At 37.7% G+C, this 20262-nt stretch overlaps 1 protein-coding gene across 4 annotated transcripts in view; it reads left to right on the top strand.

Annotated features, from left to right (window-relative positions):
- The window catches only part of APP (amyloid beta precursor protein), a 212843-nt gene that overhangs the window by 122334 nt on the left and 70247 nt on the right, over positions 1 to 20262 (top strand). For all 4 annotated transcript variants that reach the window (XM_063393855.1, XM_063393854.1, XM_063393853.1 and 1 more), the window contains exon 6: positions 9956 to 10155. In XM_063393855.1, coding sequence (XP_063249925.1) covers positions 9956 to 10155 — 200 coding nt within the window. The remainder of the gene's footprint in view (positions 1 to 9955; positions 10156 to 20262) is intronic.

Genomic DNA, 20262 nt, shown 5'->3' with positions numbered 1-20262 from the left:
GGGGTTTGAGTTTTTTTCCTTTGTCCAGCCTTGGAGAGACTGCAGCTGCAATCCTTTGACAGCTTTTTTTTTCAAAGTGAATTGGGCGGTTTGGGTTTGGTCTGAGATCAGAGAAAACAACTGACTAGAGAACAATCGGCTGGCAGGAAGGCAAGGGGCTGCTGCCTTTTGACTCCAGACCTCAGAAAAGCCAAGCCAGCAAAAGAAAGGACAACAAATCTGCCAGCTTCCTCTGCTGTGAAGAGAGGACCAACATCAGAGATTCACCAGCTTCCCATGTGTTTGCCCAAACTGCTGCATGAACATTTTGTTTGTTGGGTTGTTTTAGTTTTTTTCTTGAGACAGGAGCTGGTGCCATTTTTTTCTCTCCATGATATTGCCGGCCATTGTGGTGTTTTTTTTTCCTTTCCCAGGCATTTTGGGTTATTTTGTTCTGAAGGGAAGCAGGGGTGGGGAGGGGAGGGGGCCGTAATGTCTGACAGTCCAATATCTAGTATTTATTCACCTTTTTTTCCTGTACCATGGAGGTACTCTGTCTGTAAACACTTTGGGGTTTTTTCACTTTCATTCACTAATATTCATTTCTTATTGGCAGAAAACAATTGTTGGAACCTGGCGTTTTTTTTAGAGAAATACTCATTTCAGAGTGTTTTTCTCCTAAACTTGTCTCTAAACTGAGACATCCCTCAACCATTCTCCATAAGATTTGTGCAGCAGACTGTTCAAAGAAAGACAACTTTGTTGTCTTTCTTTGAAATTTTTGCTGTTCTGAAGCTGATAGTATTATTGATCAAGAAAAAAGAAAGGTGTTGAGGCTAAATTTTTCATTGGAAACATTGTCACTTGAGGAAAGTAAAAATTTTGTCTCTATAGTGTGTTCACCTGTTTTCAAGTCATCTTGCCACTCATGAGAAACCATGAGTTCTCACTGATGTAAGCTTTTTAATTAACTTGGAAAGTTAGTTCCTAAAATTTCAGTGGGAAATGCACCAGTGGGAATATCCTAAATGATTGTCTCAAAAAGCATAACATGAAAAAACCCTACTTCCCTACACTTGAGCTGGTGAATCTGAATCAGATGTGAAGCTGGACAAAGGGTCTTTACTGCAGGTTCTGCCTTAGGAGAAGGAAATTACTTGCATTTGGATGGATAAAAATATTTCCCTTTTTCCATACTGTGCAGACTGAACTGTAGGCTGTTCATAGCCCTGAAAATTTAAGGAAAGTGCCTTGTGCCTGTTGCAGTGATTCAGGATCTGCTCGATGGAGAGCTCAGTTGGCTGTGACACAGAAACAGGAAGCGGTGCAGCCAGAGGCAGTGTTTTCATCAGCTGTCCTAATGCAAATTGTTCCTAATTGGGGAGTCAGTGCCCTAAAATGAACACTAGGAATTCCAAACTTGCTTTGTTGTTCTTGCTTTTTTCTATTCCCTCCTTCCTGAAGTTTTCCATGGCTAGAGGTTCACACCAATTGTTGAGATAGATGCATTTTGCAGTACAAGAGTTATCCATCAATTGCTATTTCAGAGAAATAATTCATTTAGGGAGATAGTGTGGAAGGTGTTTTGCAATATAATATTTCACCTAATTGGTCAGAAGTTTATTTCATCTTGATTTTTGTGGTAGAACTGTTAGAAATTGAAATAGTTTTATATCTGTTCTAAACAGATCTATCTATTAATGGTAGAGTTTCTCTGAAAACCTTGTGGTTTTGTAAATATTTTAATGATAAAACTTAATCATTTCTATTTATAAGTTAAACTAAGACATCTCTGAGTTGTATCATATATAGTATAATTGCATGATGTGGCTACTTATGTTGAAGAACTCTAGAAGTATTTTGTCCTATTTGTGTATTTTTTATCCTATTAGCATAGTCTGTGTCTCACATTCTTATATTAATTGGGTTTGTCGCTTGTGTTCGCTGTTACCAAACATTCAGCTAGCTCATTATATATATTTTTAATAACAATTTTTAAACTTTTTGTTGTGGAGGTGAGGTTGTTAAAATTCTGAAAGCATAGAAACACCAGTACAGTAATGACTCACAAGACTGGTTAAGTGCTGGATTTCTTCTTAGGACACGAAAAGTTAGAATTGATGAACCAGCACACTGCTTTAAGAGATAATAGCAGTGATGCTGAGCTGGCAAATATAATCACCATTTCAGTATAAAGCTTTAAGTGAAGTGATGGATGGGGCTCTGGGAGGAGAGAATGAATCTAATTGAGGAAGTGATGAGTAGAAGATAATCAAGCTTTCCTGACCCCTGATGAAAACAGTTGTAGCTGTGCAGGCTACCTATATGACTTCAGTGAATGCTGAGCTTGTTTCAGGAGGCATCAAAATTACACATTTGGTAGGAAGTTTATTTGCAGAGAAGGGTTACATGTTTTTGACCTCACAAAAGAGAGCCATCAGCTGCCAGGTTTTCCTTAAGTACCAGGCAACAATTTTATAAGCAAAAATTTCAAGTTGTCACTTAAAATGACTGGTGATGACTGAAATGTGGGAGAGGAAGATTTTTTTCTAGTAGTCAGCTTAAGAAACCCTTCTGATAGATGAGGTTCTCAGAAGTTCTTGTGACATTGTGATAGATACTACCCCATTTCAAGAGCTGTATTACTTACAATGCATGAAGAAATGGGAAGTGGGTAATTTAAACCTGGTGGTTTTGACACATCCTGGCACACTAGCATGGCTGTGTGCTGGAGGATGCATAGTATGATGTGCCTTCATAAAGTTATCCAGCAGTTCTGCTCTGCTTTACCTTTCAGAGATAATTGTAGTCTGTACTAAAAGTAAGAGCTTGGCATTGGGGTGGTACATGTAGGAATTCCAGAATTCCATCTCTTGTGAAGCTGTACTTCAACAGCACAGTAGACCAAATGGTCTTCTGTAGTACTTCTTTTCCTTTTGCCTTCTAACAAAAGCTACACACTTGGGATACATAGATGAAACACCAAAAATGTCTAAGTTGTTTTTTACCTAGCAGAAAAAACGTTGCATTCTAATCCTGAATGCAAATGTTTCAGCTTGATTACATGATGTGAAAACTTTCCTTCACATGTTTGATCACTAGTTTGATCACTTCTGATGGAAAAAATAACACTGAAATTCTGACCTGAGCAAAGAAGGAAAGGCTTAAACAGTAAAATGATGACCTGGAGAACTACATCTGTGCTCGTTTCTGCCAAGTCTTTTGTTGTACCAGATCCAGATTTTTCTGCAGATTCTCAAACAGATGATCTTCTCTCTGCCCTCCTTCATCACCTTCACTCACCTTCAGCATTTCTGCTGTCAGGATTTTAAACATATTTATTCATTGTCATCAGGCTCACAAAGTGTGATTTTGTGTGTTTGTGGGTCTAATTTTCTAGTTTCTTAAGTTTCTGTTCAGCAAAAATAACGCAAGGAAACAAATGGGTTAAATACATTATTATTCTGTTTGCTAAAAATTACATACTTCTTGCTGAATTCTTCATCAGCTGAAGAGAACTGTCAGAACACTAACACCAGCGTTGTTTCAGAGGGAAAACTGTGTCAGTTTTGAAAGTTATCTTGACTATGAGTAAACAGGTACCTTCTGTGAGATGAAATGCTACCTTCTATATGTGGCTTTTTAAGCAACTCAGCTATGGAAAGGTATTTCTAATGGTATAAAAGATGTTATTTAATTATGGGGCAAAAGGGTAAATGTATCTCTTGGAGGCAGTAGGGCAAGGAATGTGTGTCTGGTTTGTATTAGTGTTCTGTTTAAAAATTGGATTGAAAGATTCTTAGTGCAACTTTTTTCATTTTTTACAAATTCAATGGAAACAGGTGCATATTTTGGTATTGTTTTTGTATAAAAGCACAGTTCCAATGAAAGGAGAGAGTCTGAAGCACAAAATTCAGTTGTTTTTTCTAAGAACTCATAAATGGCCTTTGTAATAACTTATTTGATTTTAATTAGGAAATGTGAAAGAGCAACATCTTCAGTAAAGAAAAACAGAATGGAAAATTATTAGAAGTGACAACATGAATATCTGAAAAATGCTATGAATATCAATTGTCTGTCCCAACTTACAGTACAATGGAAGGTGCCTATCTGAGTTCTTTGAAGTCTAAAAGTGCCATAATAGGTATTTATATGTCCAAATATGATATTATTTCTTCTTCATGTGAGATACCCCATTTCCTAAACTAATCTATAACCCACACCAAATGAAAATAACTGAGGCACTTTGTGAGCATTTTTTGCTTTTGTGGTCACTTAACAGGCAGACCAGAAACATTGCTGTGGGTGAGACTGTCAGTTCTGTAATTTTCCAGATACCAATAAGCCATTTAAAAAAAATCATAGACCAGACATCTGGCATAACCCTTTTCTTTTCTGGCTCTGTGCCTAATCTCACAATCGCAGTGCAGTTTGGTTTGTGCTCTGCTGTCTATTCCTGCCACCTTGATGCTTAAAAAAACAGATGTCTTGTTAAAATCCCTTACTCATAGACTTTAAAGGTGAATGTTGAAAGCTCCATTTCAACTTGTCTTTGACTTCCTTTCCTCTCTCTAGCCCATGCAAAACTACTTGGGTAGTTGTTGCTTAAATCTGCTACCTGGACTCTCAGTATCACATAGTTACTATACTCATTATTGAAGTCAGCTTGTGTGCCAAAGTCAAATAACAAAGTAAAGTGGGAAAAGTGCTCATGTGCCAAAGTACACCATTCAGTTAGTTTTTAGATTTAAGTAGTTACTGGTTTGCCTCAAATGTTTAGTTAGTGACACCATTCAGAGTGCAGTGGTGGCATCAAATTAAGTTTCTGATAAATCCTTTGAAATTTTAGCTCAGAAGAAATATTTCTAGCATGCAGGTTTTGGAAATATGTTAAGTAAAAAATGCCCAGGCCTCAGATGTGCAGGTTTGTTCACAGAATATTTGTTTCTTTGCCTGTTACCTTTTTGATTTTCTTTTAACCAAAAGATTGGTAATTAAGCCACTTCAAATGCACTCATGTTCTGTCCTGGATTCCTAACAAATGTCTTATTCTTGTAATTTGCTTTCTCTTTCTGGTTTGTGTTTTCTCTTAAGACATATAGAAGTCCACTTTTGGATATATCTGTTTCTTCTCCCACAGCTAAAGAACTTGGCGGTCTGGATCTTTCTTATACACGAGGATAAATATGTATCTGTGCTCACCTTCATTCTTTAGCTGGAAGCAAAGCTAGACCCTGGGTGGAATACTTGACAATCCTGTTGCCTCCCAGCCATCCTGGAGTTCATTTGGAGGAGCTGTAGAGGGGATGGGGTTTTGTACATTTGGGAAGCTGAAGGACAAGAGGCTGGATACTGGGATGATGGTACCTGAAGTGGTAAAGGTTATGGATGCACAAATTACCATTGGTTCTCCCTGTTACACTGAAAGAGCTTCTCCTGTGTAATTCCCCCAGCTGTCTGAAGCCAACATTGGCCTTGCCCTCTTTGCCCAGGCAGCAGCTTATTGCTGCTGCTATTTGGTTCCAGTCCTGGAATTAGCTTTCCCCCAGCTATTGGCTCAGGTTCGGTGTCTGGTAAAAGCATGGTCAAGATAGATGGGCTCTGTCTGCAGTAAAATACAGTTGCAAAGTGTAGTGAATGCTAATCTTTCCAGATATTAAAACACCTGTCTTGAACATGTTTGCATTCTTTCTTTCACCTACTGATAGAGTATACATTTTTGTTGAAGTTATTTAGCAAAATCATGGTAAAATTATATCAAAAGGGATGAGCATTCATTGCAGACAAGCAGGAAACACTTCCCAATACCAGTAATTAGTCCACAGTTATTTGCTCTCCTAAACTGAAAGCTTTGCATTAAGATAGTAGCTGCAGAGACGTAACTTCTTAAAATGTAGCTTATGCTGCAGCCCACTATTTCTGAAACAACATTCGAAAGGAAAACTCATTGTTCTTGTCATCTGTTTTCTGCCTTTGTCACTCTTGCAGGTTATTGGAATACAGAAAGAAAAATTCCATTTACTAATGTTTTCTTATTTCTTAAACAGCAAGAAGTAACATAGTTGGCTTTCCTTCACTCTCTTTCAGTTTTCCTTCAGTTTCACCTTCCTGAAATAACAAAACGATGCAGGCTTCTGAATGAAAGGAAAAAATTATACATTGGTGCCAGTTCTTACTGCAGTGATAGATTGGGAAAAGGAAGTTACTGGATATACATTTACAGGTCCATGGTTTAAACACTGCTTGTAACTATGTGCTTAAATGCTTACTAGCAAGAGCTGTACAGTGGTTTGTGTTTTAAAACCAGAAATATGCCCACTGGAGTGGTCAGTATGTTCTGTTTGAGTCAAGAAGGAACTGAGTAGGACTTTAAGCTGCCTGGAGGCCCAGTGTGTTTGTGGCAACAGGACTGAAACCACCAAACTTCAAATACCCGCTTTCACCACATAGGGGGCTGGAGATGATTTGTTCTAATGACTTGTTGAGCTACTTGAACTCAAGAGGAACATAATTTATATGATGGGGGAAATAGATATTGAAATCCCATGTGTGAAGAAGTTGAAGCAGAAGGTTCAAAACCATGATGGCCTTTGTGTCCATGTGAAAGAGAAGTGCTGGCCCTCCTTGCTGGAAGTCCCCACAGACAGGAGATTGAGATGTCAGCAGGGGTTGCAGGTATATTCATGGCTACATTAAGCCTAAAAATATGTCTCTGTTGCTGAACTGTTAAATTCAGACAAAGACTTTACAAATATGTGAATTTGTCAGTGCATCTAGTAATTTTTTTGAGCAGCCTTTGAAAAATCTTGTCACTGGTACCACTAAGCTGAGGTGAAATGTCAACAAATTCCTGTAAATGAGACACTACAGTCTGTAGTGCCAATAAAACCTTGGCTGGGGTGGTATTGAGGGAGTAGGCAGAAAAATCTGTCAAGGTATTGTTCTTTCAGGAGAAACAAAACTGAGTCATACTTGTTTACAGAAGAAGGTAAAATGTAATAATAATAATAATACCAGGAAACAAGTGTACCTGCTATTAAATAAAGCTTCAAGATTTCTGAGAAAAATACCGATATCCACATTAATTTGGTAGTAAATGTGTGCTTGAAAACAATGGTTTTAAACTGATTACTGAGGTAAAAGGCGTGCAGAAGCAAGATGTGCTGTATGGGAAACAGAACTGGTGTGCTGCTAATTGAGAAATGTAAATGGGATCGGAGAATATAGCATGGTGGGGAGAAACAGCTCTGCAACAGGGAGGGATTTGTCCCCATTTGAAAGGTTCATGCTATATAACTCCAGATGTTGTAGATGTTCATTCCCTTCCCTGTTTTTCTCTGTCATTCCTCTCATGTGCATTCTTTTTGAGGAAGAACCAGGGGGATAACAGTGATTAAATCCAAAAAAAAACACCTAAGTGTATTTCATCATATTTCTTTCAAGATGTAGTACCTTTACCAATACTAAAAATATGCAAAAATCACTTTCATTTTGATAAATCTAAATCTGAGGTAAACGCACTTCTATTTCCATTGTTCCTTTTTCTTGGTATGTGGAATAAAAGATAATTCTGTCAAATAGGACCTTTGTGACTGAGTCTTGCAGAATAGCCGAAATAGGATCTTTCTAGGAGCAATCAAAACAGTCAAAAGAATATTTTAGTAATTGTAGTACATTTTTGTGCAAGTTTTTTAGAATATTTTCAGGAGCCTGACCCCATGCACTGATGTAGTCTCCCACCACTCGTGGCTCTTTTTTTGCATTCTCATGTGTCTAGTTTTTCAGCAAGCAGCAAATAATAATGAGGAGGCAGGTGAGGAATATCCCTTAAGCATTTGCTTCTGGTAAGTAAATTTAGAGGGAACCAGGGCCCACTGTAATGGCAGGTACATCCAGCCAATGGACACAGACAACTGCCCTCTTTCATGCCCTCATGGTGCTTTTCATCATCATACCTAATAATAATAATGATGATGATAATAAGAACAACAACAACATCATCTTGACAGTCATAAGGAGAATGTCATAGTAAAATGCTGTGGACTGACATAGCTGAGTTGATTGCTTTTGTGTAGTTAGAAAAAGATGGATATTCGATGCATGCTTACAAATTATTTTTGAAGTAACTTCCATGTTACTAATGGACTTTCCTTTGTTAGTTTCATTTGGTTGTTTTTGTTGTACTTTTTTAACATTATGAGCATGCCAGTATCTGAAAGTGATCATTCATGAGAAAGGAAGAGGAAAAATAATTTGCAGATTTTTAAAAACATGTTGTGTTTGTAGTTTAGGTGAGAGAAAGACAGAGCACATCTTTCTTTGAGGTTGATAGGTGTATGGTATCTGATGCTCTTGATCAGAATTTGGATGTCTTATACTCAGCATGCCTAGTTTGAATGTTCATAGTGAGCCAAGTCTGGAAGCTCCTAAACCTGGTGATCACCTCAGATACTGGTATTGACAAATCCATTTCTTCATGCTGTTCAGAGGTGATGGTGTATGTATAGTGTTTATTTCATGCTTGCAAAAGAAAAAAAACTGATAAAAAAATAAAGAGAGAAGATATACATTGTACAGAAAGGAGTTACTTAAAGGGAAGTTGGACATTTCAGACATAATGAAATTGGTTTTTCAGAGAGAACGGTACAGTGGAGATGGTGAAATTTCCAAGCCAGTTTTTAGAAATTAAGAAAAATTAAGTGAGGAATCAAGTGAGTTTATGCCCCTTTTAAACTTTTTCTGCTGTGTAAATAGAAACAAGTCATCTTTTATTCAGAATCTTCTGGAAGGTGGCTTTAACCACATCTATTCATAAAACATATCTGAGTTTCCCCCTGTGTAAAGCTTCAGTATTATTTGAAGTCTCTCTTATGTTTCTGGCAGCCAGGTATTTTTGGGAGAAGGGAACAGGGAAATCATTCTTGTTTGTATAGAGACTTACTCCTATAGAGTCAGGTTTGTGGCATACAAAAATTTTATCAACACATTTTAACTTCTTAATGCCCTGTTAAAAAAGATTTATACTGTCTTCTGTTTTATTGAGTTCACTTTCAAAGTTGTAGTAGGCAGTACAATATAAATGAAATATTAAAGCCTTGATCTCCAAAAGGAGTCAAAGAAGTTGTTAACTTCACCTAGAAGGCTGTTCAAGCATATGTGATGCCATGAGAAAGATTCACACCCATTTCTGCATGAAGGTGACAGAAAGTCACTGTGTGTTTAAATTTTTAAAGATCATTTATTCATTAGTACTAAATTTCAAGTAGAATATCAGGAACAAACCTGAAACCTTGCCACAGCAGAGTACTAAGCTTTGGAAATATTTTGAAGGCAACAGTAGCAGTAGCCAAACATTTTTTGACCTGTTTTCTGTACCACTCAGAGCTGAAATGATCCCAGAAGATTCTTGACGTATTACTCCACCAAATGCATTGGCTAGTCAGCCTCAGTATTTCCTTCTGTTGTCCTGTAGAGTCCTTTCCATTCACATGGCACTTGTAACGGCAGAAGGAAAAACTCTGCAGTCGGTAATCTGAGGTCAGTTCAACACTTGGTAGTCCTCTATGAAAGGCATGGAGGGAGACTCTAGATAAGCTGTCTCCTGAGAGAGGTGGAGAAGTTCCTCAGGAACTTTCTTGCTTCTTTCACATCAATTGAGTGCATTTTGTGCAAATTTGATCTTTCAAAATAAAATTTGGTTGATGGTATCATAGAGTGAGCAGGTTTACAGTATTATTCAGTTGTCAAAATATAGGATGCTAATATTGACTTTTTTTTCTTTAGACATTTCTTAAGCATTTCTTACTATATGGGATATTCCAGAGTCCCTGATTCTTTCTTTTCTATTTAAAGGGAAGGGACGGAGATTGAGAAACAGATTGCTGTTTTCCTTATAGAGTTTTCTAATAAAATGTTCTCTCATGTTACCTTGAAGTAATTTTGTTGCTGACACATCATGATAATTTTCTTCATTTAGCGATGACAAGGCAGTAGAAGAACAAGCAGAGGAAGATGAGGAGCTAACGGTTGTGGAAGATGAAGATGCTGATGACGATGATGATGATGGTGATGAAATTGAAGAGACAGGAGAAGAGTATGAGGAGGCAACAGAAAGAACTACCAGTATTGCAACCACCACCACCACAACTACAGAGTCTGTGGAAGAAGTTGTCAGAGGTAAATTCATGAGAATCAGGCATGGGGCTGAAAAATAAATCCTGCTGCTTTGCATATTTGCCCTTTACAACAAAAAATGTTCCAAACAGCAAAATACCCAAAGCTGAAGTATTGTTGTGCTTTGGCTCCTGTAATTTGTGTGTTTAATGCCCTCGCCTTTCCCTTTCCCATTGCAAATACTCTGTGGCATAGTTCTGCCACAACCCGTTGGGTTTTCTGGCCTCTAGCCCTCCTGGCGCAAAGATGCTGCTGGGGGTGTCTGTCCTTGAAGTGTGTTTGTTGTGTGTGTGTAAACAGAAGGGTTGGTTTTTATTTTAAAGTGGCATTAAATAAAATCCCACTGCTATATGTAGCAAATAGGGCAGAAAAGTGTGTATGCTTTATCATGCACATGAATTACAGAAGGATAAGGCAATATCAGTTCCAAGCAGGAGGTAGCACAGGCTGGTTTTGTCTCTGATATTAACAGCAGTGATGGGTCATTTTGTGTGATTCTGTTAGCTACTTGGTCACTATGTTTCTCCATGAATTAGGGTTCAGTAAAGTTAGATGAATTTAAAATAACTATGCAGAGAAATAAACCTAAATGAGTGAGTTTAACTGTGTGGGGGGAAAGGAAATAGGAAAAAATAGAATACATGGAGTGAGAAATAACTCTTCATTTCTAAAAATTAATGTTCATTATATTTTTTAGTTATTAACAGGACAGCATTTTAAATTTTTAATTTTACACTAGTTCATGGTCAGCATAACAACATAGTTTTTCCCAATGCCTCATTTTTCCTACAATATATATTGGAATTAATTATCCTTATTTTTCCATTTTAATGATACAGTTCAGTGTGGTGTAAATCCAAGTAAAATAGATCCCAGTTCTTTTACAGTGCTTACATCTTTACTGATAAATGCTGGAGATGGTGACAGGAAATAAGATTAAAGACTACATTTGAAAAGAAAGGAGTTGTGACATGCAGGAGGCAGAGGGAAAATGATAGAAATGGGAGCCATTGTGAAATGAGGCAGAAAACATCTGGCCTGCCTCCTTGCCTCTCCCCATGCTTCCCTATCCCGTCTCTGCGTATTCTTGGGATTGCAGTGGTAGTGGAGTCTTACATATTGCATGTTGCAGTGTCCCTTTCTCTTGAGCCTTTTTACCAGTTTTTTCAGAGCAGAGGGTGCTGGCTGCAGTTTATCACACAAGGGTACAGAAGCATGCTCAGGGGATGCTTTGGGAAAAGCTGAGTTGCTTGGTTGTATTTTTCTGTTCAGTCTACATGGAGCACTAAAGCTTTGCTAACATCACTTGCAGATGTTTCTTTTTAAGGCTGGCAACTGAGTCTTGTGTGTTTCTGTCTTATACAACTGTGGTGTGTTTTGCTCAGTTATTGGAGAGCCTTTTCAGAGAGGAAGGGGTACGAAGAGTTTATACCTTTAAACCAATTAAACATATTTCCATATGTGAGCTTTTATCCCCTGGGGATAAAATGCCCTGTTGTCACTGGCAAATGAATATTGAAAGGAAAAAAAAAAAAAAAGAAAAAGTACACTTGACTTTAATGGGATTTTGGATGGCTGGAAATGAGGACAAATTTGGTAGAACATGTTTCTTTACTGAGGGTGATGTTTCAAAGAGGTTAAGATTTATAGCTTTCAGGAAAGTAGCATACCATCACCTGAATATAAAACATAACATATGAAAGATGAGGTAAGCTATTGAAGTGACCTTTTAGAAACCCTTTAGAAATGTAGATATTTGCTGATCATTAAATAGTAGCATATTGTTGTTCCCAAGTCTAACATTTCCCACCTTGGGTGACTGTGAGAGAAATATGCATTGGTTCACGTGATGTGAGGACAATCTGTTACCAATACAAATTTTCAGCACAGTTCTGCCAGAAGCCTTTGGGCTTCCTGACCTTCAGCCTTCCTGGGGCACAGATGTTGTAGGGATTGTCCTGGAGAGTAAGTGGTATCTGAAAGAGCTGCACTATGCAAAATGCTTGCTTATTTATCAAAGTAAAAGTGTCCAAATGACAAAGCCTTGATCCTTGCTTTTGCTACACACAAGAGAAAGCTTCTTACAGGGTCCCTGTCCTCCTGATGCAGGCAGCAGATCCAGCATAGGAACTTGTGTTGTGAGCGTTTTGCTGATGCAAACACAAAAGTTTGTCAGTGTTATTGTTAATGAAAGAGACAGAGGGACCTTGTTGAGAACATGTGTATTAAGAAGTGGTCTTTACTATGGAGACACCTTGAAAGCCTCTCTAGAAGTGTCAGAGCTTCATTGATGTGGACTGAGCTCTATTCCAGGCTGCCTTGCCCAAGTGCTAGTCATAAAAGATTCTAGAATGCACTTCACAACCCTTCACACCCGGTTTTATGAAGCTGTAACTAATATTATGTCTTTAGCATTAAAGAACACAGAGAGTGGGTTTATCCAGTTTAAGTGGAGTTGCTTTTCAAATGAACAGCTGTTGTAGAGCCATAAGGGAGGATCTAATTGTGGGCTGGTAGTGAGCCCTTTTTCTGCCAAATCAGTGGAATGGCTGCCATCATATATAAATAATTAAAAAGCATAAATGCAGTGTTATACTTTAAAGATACTTGAGCTGTTGTAGAATCAATTTTTAGGCAGTTTTGTTTCTGTGCATATTTTAATGAATTGTGACCAAAATAGTAATAGTAGAACCACTTACAAACTTATTTTCAGTGAAAAGGAAATTAATCTTGCTTAGAGAATGAGAAAGGTCCATTGGTGGGAGGATAGTATTTTCATTCAGTTTCTGCAGCAACCACATTTCTATGTGTTTGTTAAAAAATGTCTATTAAAAAACTTTCCATAGCCCAGTATTTGCCAGTATTCGCTTCCCTACCCTTTGTGAGGGATCGTCTTTACTCTCAATCCATATGGCGTATAGCAGCAGACTCAGTTTAAACTTCTAGATATGCTTTTGCTGGGCTTCAGGTGTTAAATCCAGAGCATCGTGGGTCTGAGATTACAGGGATTCAGATAGTGAAATCAGTGTAAAATACACGTTTTTCACCTTTGGTCATGGGGAGATGTTAGCACTGAATTTGTGCTGAAGAAAATATAGCTCATTTATGAAGTCCTGCTCTTGATTTTTGTGTCTGTGTGGAGCAAGGGAAGTGACTTTGATGACCAGGATTTGGGCAAGGGAGTGGTTTAATTTCTGCTATCATTGCCATGGTGTTATGGATTTTGCAGAGCTGCTCCCAAGGATCCAGGCTCCTCATTGTTTTTCCAGCGTGTGGTGGAGGCAAGCAGGAGTACTGCAGTTGTCTGGGGTTTTGTTTCTGCTGTCCTGCACAGGACAGCAGAAGGACACAGGATGTGACAAGAAAAATTAGTCTCTCTTGGCATGCAAGAAAGAATAAGCAGTTTGTGCTTAATGCTTCCCATAAACATCATAGTCAATCAGTTCTCGTTAGAGAAGAGCAGCAGGATCAGCCCAGCAGCCTGGCACAAAACACTTGGCAGCTTCTCTGCACATCTACCAGCAGATGTGGGGGAATCTGCAGCATAAGCCACACCTGCCTCCTCCAGCAGTGTAATATTGCCCTTTATCAGTTGGTTTTGCTTTCTCTAATTCAGCTGGATTTCTTTAGGCAGTTATTAACAATCTAAGCAGTGCTGCTTCATGTGACATTTTAACTGTGTTTACAATCTGGAGTTACAAGGGAGCGACCATATGCTGGTTTCCTAGCAATAGAAAAGTAGCCTGATGTTGGTATGGTAGGTCTTAGTGTCGTTAATCCATCATGTGCAGTTTTTTTCCTGAAGATTTTTAACTGAAAAACTTAAAATCCATCCAGTGACTCCTACTATATATTGTAAAGTGAGATTACCCCCGATTGCCAGACCTGTCAGCTGGGAATTTTGGGACAATATTGGTAGTGTATGCTACATTAATTGGGGTTTTTTTTCTACACTCTGTAGCTTTGCCCCACTTTCATAGTCATAGACTGGTCTGGTTTAGGAGGAACCTCAAAAATCCCCCAGTTCCAACCCCCTGCCGTGGGCAGGGACAGGGGGACGCCTTACTCTAGACCAGGTTGCTCCAAGGTTTGCCCATCCTGGCCTTGAACACTTCGAGGGGTGGGATGTCCACAGTTTACCAGAGCAACTTCCTTCTTTGAAAGGTTATCATTTTTGTACTACAGTAGTAGTTCCTTGTTCTTCTTCCTTACCTTCAAGACTATGCAGTATGCTTTATTTAGAGAGGGATGATGTGTGTTTGCATTTCATATCAAGAAAACATGATTGGTTTCTATATAAATAGTACACATTAAGATAAATCCGCTGGGGTTTTTTGCTATGAGATCTTCATTAAGAATGATCATCTAATCTAATTTATGAACAAGAGCTGATAAAATTAACCTAATGGATTTGCACTTAAAACTTCTAATTAGACATTTTAATTTAAAGCACAGCTCTTCCACCATAATATAATACTTTTTAATATGTTGCAATTGGAAGAAATCTTTTTTATAATCTGGTGATCTTGTTGATGGAGATGCAATATAGTATTACCTTTTTGGGTCAAGGGCAAAAGTTACTGAAACACTAAACACAGTAACAGTGTTATTTTATGTGAAGTTGAAAGGTGGAGAATAGTTTCATTTGAAATCTATCCTGCCAGAAAAAAATTACCAAGAATCTGTTTCCCTAGAGAAGATGTCATTTTATTATATTGAAGCAGTAATTAATTGCATTTTTTTTTCTGAATATTTTGCTGTATAAAAAGACTGGAATGCACTTCTGGGCTAATCCTCATAATCATTGTCGTGCCATGTTAGCAGAATTGTGATGTTATGTGGAAATATTCTCTTTTCTAAAACACATAAATTCATGAAACTATATTAACCTAGATTTAAAATCAAGTGGGATTTTTGTTTGCATTCTGGCCATCAGTGGTAACTTTATGGCACCTTAGTTCCAAATGTAGTTCTGTTGTGCTCAAGAAATAAAAAATATATTTTCACATATTTGTTCTGCTTCGGAACTATAAGACTTTGTATTCTAGCCAAGTATACCATTAATTTTTAAAAAATATTCTAAATATGCCCTTGCAGTAGCTTAAGAATAAACATTATAGAGAGAATTTCATTACACAGGATGGAAATTGCAATTTGAGGGTATTCAACAGCTTTAGAGAAGCTGTCCTCAGTATTGCATTGAGAAGTCATCATTTTTCTTTTTTAACTTTTCTCTGTAAAAAAGTGTTTTAGCAATTGCATACTTGTGCACCAACTTTAGTCCCAGAGCTTGTGCCAGCTCCCCAGCTGTCTTCTCCTGATTCCAAAAACCTCTTCTGAAATTAGCTCGTGTCTTTGAATACTCAAACTAAAATTTGGTTGCCTCTTCTAACCCTATATTCAGAATGAGGAAGTTTTGTTTCAGTGAAATTATCCTCAAATATTCCCTTTTGATGGATTCATTGAGTAAAAAGAGTTGTGCCTTTTTAGAACACAAAGAGTATAACTGGAAGGAAAACAGTGCATTTGCTCTTGCCTAATTTTTCTCAGCTAGTTTAAAAAATAAAGACAAATATAGAGGCTTATATACTAATATCTGCAAACTGTAGCTCAATTCCTGAAGATATGGAAGACAAAATTACTCCAGTTGTGATATTTTATGTACTAATGTCTGAAGAAGGGGACCATATACCTCATGATAGACATTTGAGAGGTTTATTGCTTTGGCCTCTTATGCATTTATCAGTTACTTACTCTGTTCTTTAGCAAGATATAAATGGTAAAATAAAAGATCTGATCTCATATACTTAAGCAACTGAGTGTTTGAGGTCCTCGTTTAAGAGGTTTTCAGGTCCTGTGTGATTGTGGCACAGTTTGAATGGACAGCAAACACACACCAGTGCTAATGGGCTCGCTCAGACCCTCTGGATGATTTAGTTGTCTGTACTTGATTATATCAGCTGCAAACTTGCAGGGCTGGTAGTACAGAAAGGTTCATCACTACAATATATTTTCCACTACCGTGGCTATATTTATCAAGACCTTGCAGTATTTGTAAGTCAGCATGATGATACCTTTCTTCTGTAGCGTTAAGGTCAATAGGTTTCTCAGAGGTGTAAACTAGACATGGGGAACCAAATTCCAAGACAGGTCACAGCTGGTAACCTAACTCCTCCTATTGGTCCCTTTTTTCTTAGATCTCTTCAAATTTAATTTCTGATTTAAGGTTTGGGGCTGACTGCCAGCATTAAATGAGCTTAGTTCTCATTATCATATAAATATACTCAAATCTTGAAAAAATATTGAATAAACTTGATATTTACAGTGATAGAAATGTGTAAATGTAGCTGTAATTCTTCTCCCTGTTAGAAGTTTACATTTTATTTCCAATTTCTCAATTGAAAATATTGTTGTTAAGAATTTAATTCCCATAAGGAAAAAAAAAAGCATGGAGTTGAGATTTTGAAGTAAAGCAATTAAAATTTCACTTTGATTTGAAATTGGTTTTCTTCAACTAGCAGGAAAACAAATGGAAATGAAAAGTTTAAACTGAAATTCAGAATCATATTTTATATTTCCCACTGTAAAAAGCGATCATCAAAAAAATCGAAAATGCTTGCAAATAAATTCTAATGAGCTCTACTTACAGCATTTTGGTAAATGGGTGCTTATGGAAGTACTTTGTATAAAGTCAGTATAAATCAATGTCCACATACTTAAAGACTGTATTTCCTAGGGTGCTATAGTCTGTGCTTTTCAAAGAAAAAAATAGCACAATCTGTGACAATGTTTAATGTAATTGGCTATTTTTCAGTATTCAGCTATCCAATTTAAAAGCAAATCATCAAGCTTGGCTTGTAGCACTGTCCTTCAGGGAGTGGTGCTTGCTTGGTCAGGAACAATGGTTTGCCCCGACATGCCTGTAATAAATACAAGAAGTTTGGAATGGGGAAAGTTGACTTACACTTTCCTGATTATCTCAAATGCAATTTGTCATGTCTAAGGTTTTGGAGAACAAAGGTAAACCTGTGGTTTAGGACACAGGGATGAGGGAAGTTTGACTATCGGAGTAGCATGGTTTGAAAACTCTGAAGTGTCTAAAAGCAACTGTTCATGAACCTCGGTTGTTGCAAAGGCTTGTCCTCTTTAATTGTATCCAATTTCTTGAATCTAAAGGCAAAAGTTTGTCTTTGGAGGGGGAAGAGTGAGCAAGTTCCTTAAACAAAGCAAAGCTCACTGTTGATGCTGTACTGCATACAAATTATTTGTGGTATCAAGTAAAACTGAGTTGCACATTTGCAAAAAGTAACTCATCTTTGCCTCACTTTTCAGCAACAGAATCAAAATATGAAGCAAAGACAACTTTTAATTTTTTTATTAATCATTTAGCTCAACCCACTACATTAATTAGTGCTGTATCTTGAATAATAGAACCCAACCTGCTACAGCAGTGCGTGCTGCCTGACCTGCTCCTGGTATCTACTAAAATACCATAGTTCACCCCTTGTAGACATTAATTGCTATACTTGGCAGCAGCAGAAGGAAGGGGAAGTGGTGTTTGGATTAATAGTCCGAGAAAATCTGCTGAATTTCCCATCTCAGCACTTCATTTCCCTATCTTCTCAGCTGAGGTGTTGCAGCTGAGAACCAAATGGAGTGGCTTTTTGTTGTAAGGACAAGTGATGGATGGGGATATAGAGAAGTGCAGGAGCAGTATCTGGCCTACAAACAGGAGTGATGGGACCACTGCCCAGGAATAGAAGCTGGTTTAAAAATGTATGTTTGCTGCAGAGCAGGGGTGAAGAAATGCTCTTCTTGAGCCCTCCACAGAGAATGGCAGACAGGCATGTTTTTTACAGGCGAAAGGGATGAATGACAGCAGTGACACATTTCCTAGACTGGACTGGCACCACACTTCCCTCAAAAAAAAGCAGTCATGAAGCAGTAAACCTGAGCACTTCCTCCTTTCTTGTTTATTCTTCATTTAGGTCATAAACATTAGAAGACAATAGAGCATTTCTCTCTGTGGTGACCTAAGTACCATGTAGGTCTCACCAAGGGCAGTAGGGTTGGTGGTGCAGGCTGGAGGGAATGATGTCCCTCCCCTGATGGGAGGTGACAAGCCAGGCAGGGGGCCTGTCGACAGCCACAACAGTGGGCTGCAAAGCTTCAGGCTTGCTGTTTTTAATATATTACTCTGTGGTTTACTTGTTCCAGTGCATCTTCATGTGTATAAATGACTTAGTTCACCAAAGGGACAATTCCAATGTCCAGTCTGATGGACAAATTACCTTTGCTTTTGCACATTCAAATCTCTGTTGCTGTTTCTGTTAGAGAGGTACCTCTAGGAAATTTCAGATTAAATCTATAGTTTCCAACCTGATAACAGTCCAACCTGAATACAGATAAATCAGTCTGTATAGCAAAACAAATATTTTGAGGAAAGTCTAGAGGGTGCTTACTGTGGGGTTAGAGGCTGGCCCACAATCAGCATTAAATAAGAAAGACTGAATTTTTGAGACCTTTGTATTTTCAGAAATTACATTTGCTGACAGTAAAAATTCTGTCAATTTTGCCTGTCTGTTTTATATCAGAAGTCGCTATTAATTTTTAATTTACATGTGACAGCTTTTCCAAGACTATACAAAGTTAGCTTTTTGTCAAGATTTCACTGTATAGTTGGGTGGTGTGGCTGGATTTGGATTTTAAAATAAATCAGGAAAATTATTTGTATACTAAAAATGGTCTATAATTAATCATATGGTAATATGGAATTAATTGTAATTAATGTGCTGTGCAATTAATGATACTTATCTTGTTTTTTCTTCAAGTAAAAAACTCAGTATTCTTTTCCCCCTAATTTCTTCAGACATAAGTGCAGCATTTTTAGTACATCCTTGATGATTGTATACTCTTGGATCTGTTTCTCTTAGACTAAATGTATGCTTTCTGAAATTGATTTTTGACATTATTTATAGTTAGAATATGTGAAAAAGTTAAATGCATGTAGAATTGTACCTATAGTGTATATTTAAGGAAATGTAGGTTGTATTGCCAGTGCTGATTGGACATAAAAACCTATTTGTAAGTAGTGGTGCTCCTGAGGATAGTGAATTGATGGATCAGGACAGACACTGAAAAGCAAGATTCTTTGTAGCCAGCATTTGAGAGCTGATGAGCAGGGGATTTCCAGTGCTAGCGCAGTGATATTTATTCCTACCTTTCAACCCTTAGGGATCTGCTTTCCACAAAATTCAAATTTATGCAGAAAATTTTAGAAGCCTCTAGTTGAAGGTGGCAGTTTGTTTGACAGGTAGTATGTGGGATGAAAGTAAATGAGAGGTTTATTGTTGTTTAATATTATGTATATTTGAAATTGTTTCTGCAGCACATTGAAAGATAAAACTGGTTTTGTCTGTTTGGAACATTATTGGTAAAGGGCTATACGTTTACATGTGTAGTTACCTGAACTACAAATTACAGGCAGAATTTGCTTTGTCTTCCTTTAATTTCTGTAGTTTGGTTCTTCCCTCAGGTTTCCCTGTGTTGCAGGATGTAGGCAGAGACTTTAGCAGCTCACAGTGAACAGAAGCACAAATAATTTTTTTTCCTTTAGGTATATTCACTGGGGTGAGATTTCCTCCCATGGATGGTTCAAACTACAGCAGTAATTTTATATATGTGAGCCCTTGAACTGTGAATTAAAAACCCTGTGCTGGGTGGCTTGTAAAAGGGAGTTTCTTCATCGCTGGCTACATTTAAATAGGTGTCTGAAGAGAATTTGTTTTCCACTATAATGTATAAATAATTTTTTGGTTGTTTTCTTTTGTATAGTTTGGTCAGGGAGGGTATATAGAGGTAAAAAACAACAAGAGAAAATACGTTTTCTACTTTCAGGTGTTTCCTTTCAGGTACCAAGTAAGCTGCTTGGACAGGAATCCACCCAGGGCTATCAGCACAACCCTCAGTCAGTTGGTGGTTGTGCCCCTCTGGCCTGGAAGCAGATGAAATTCCACATTTGTTTCAGGGCAACACCTCTTAATGTATGCAGTTACAGTTGCTAAAAACATAGGCATATAGGCAGGCTAAAGAGACTTTGTGGCGGGAATC

The sequence above is a fragment of the Prinia subflava genome, chromosome 3 (genome assembly GCF_021018805.1).
Source record: "Prinia subflava isolate CZ2003 ecotype Zambia chromosome 3, Cam_Psub_1.2, whole genome shotgun sequence".
NCBI lineage: Eukaryota > Metazoa > Chordata > Aves > Passeriformes > Cisticolidae > Prinia > Prinia subflava.
The sequence above is the reverse complement of the archived record's forward strand: the minus strand, read 5'-3'. Positions and strand labels throughout refer to the sequence as shown.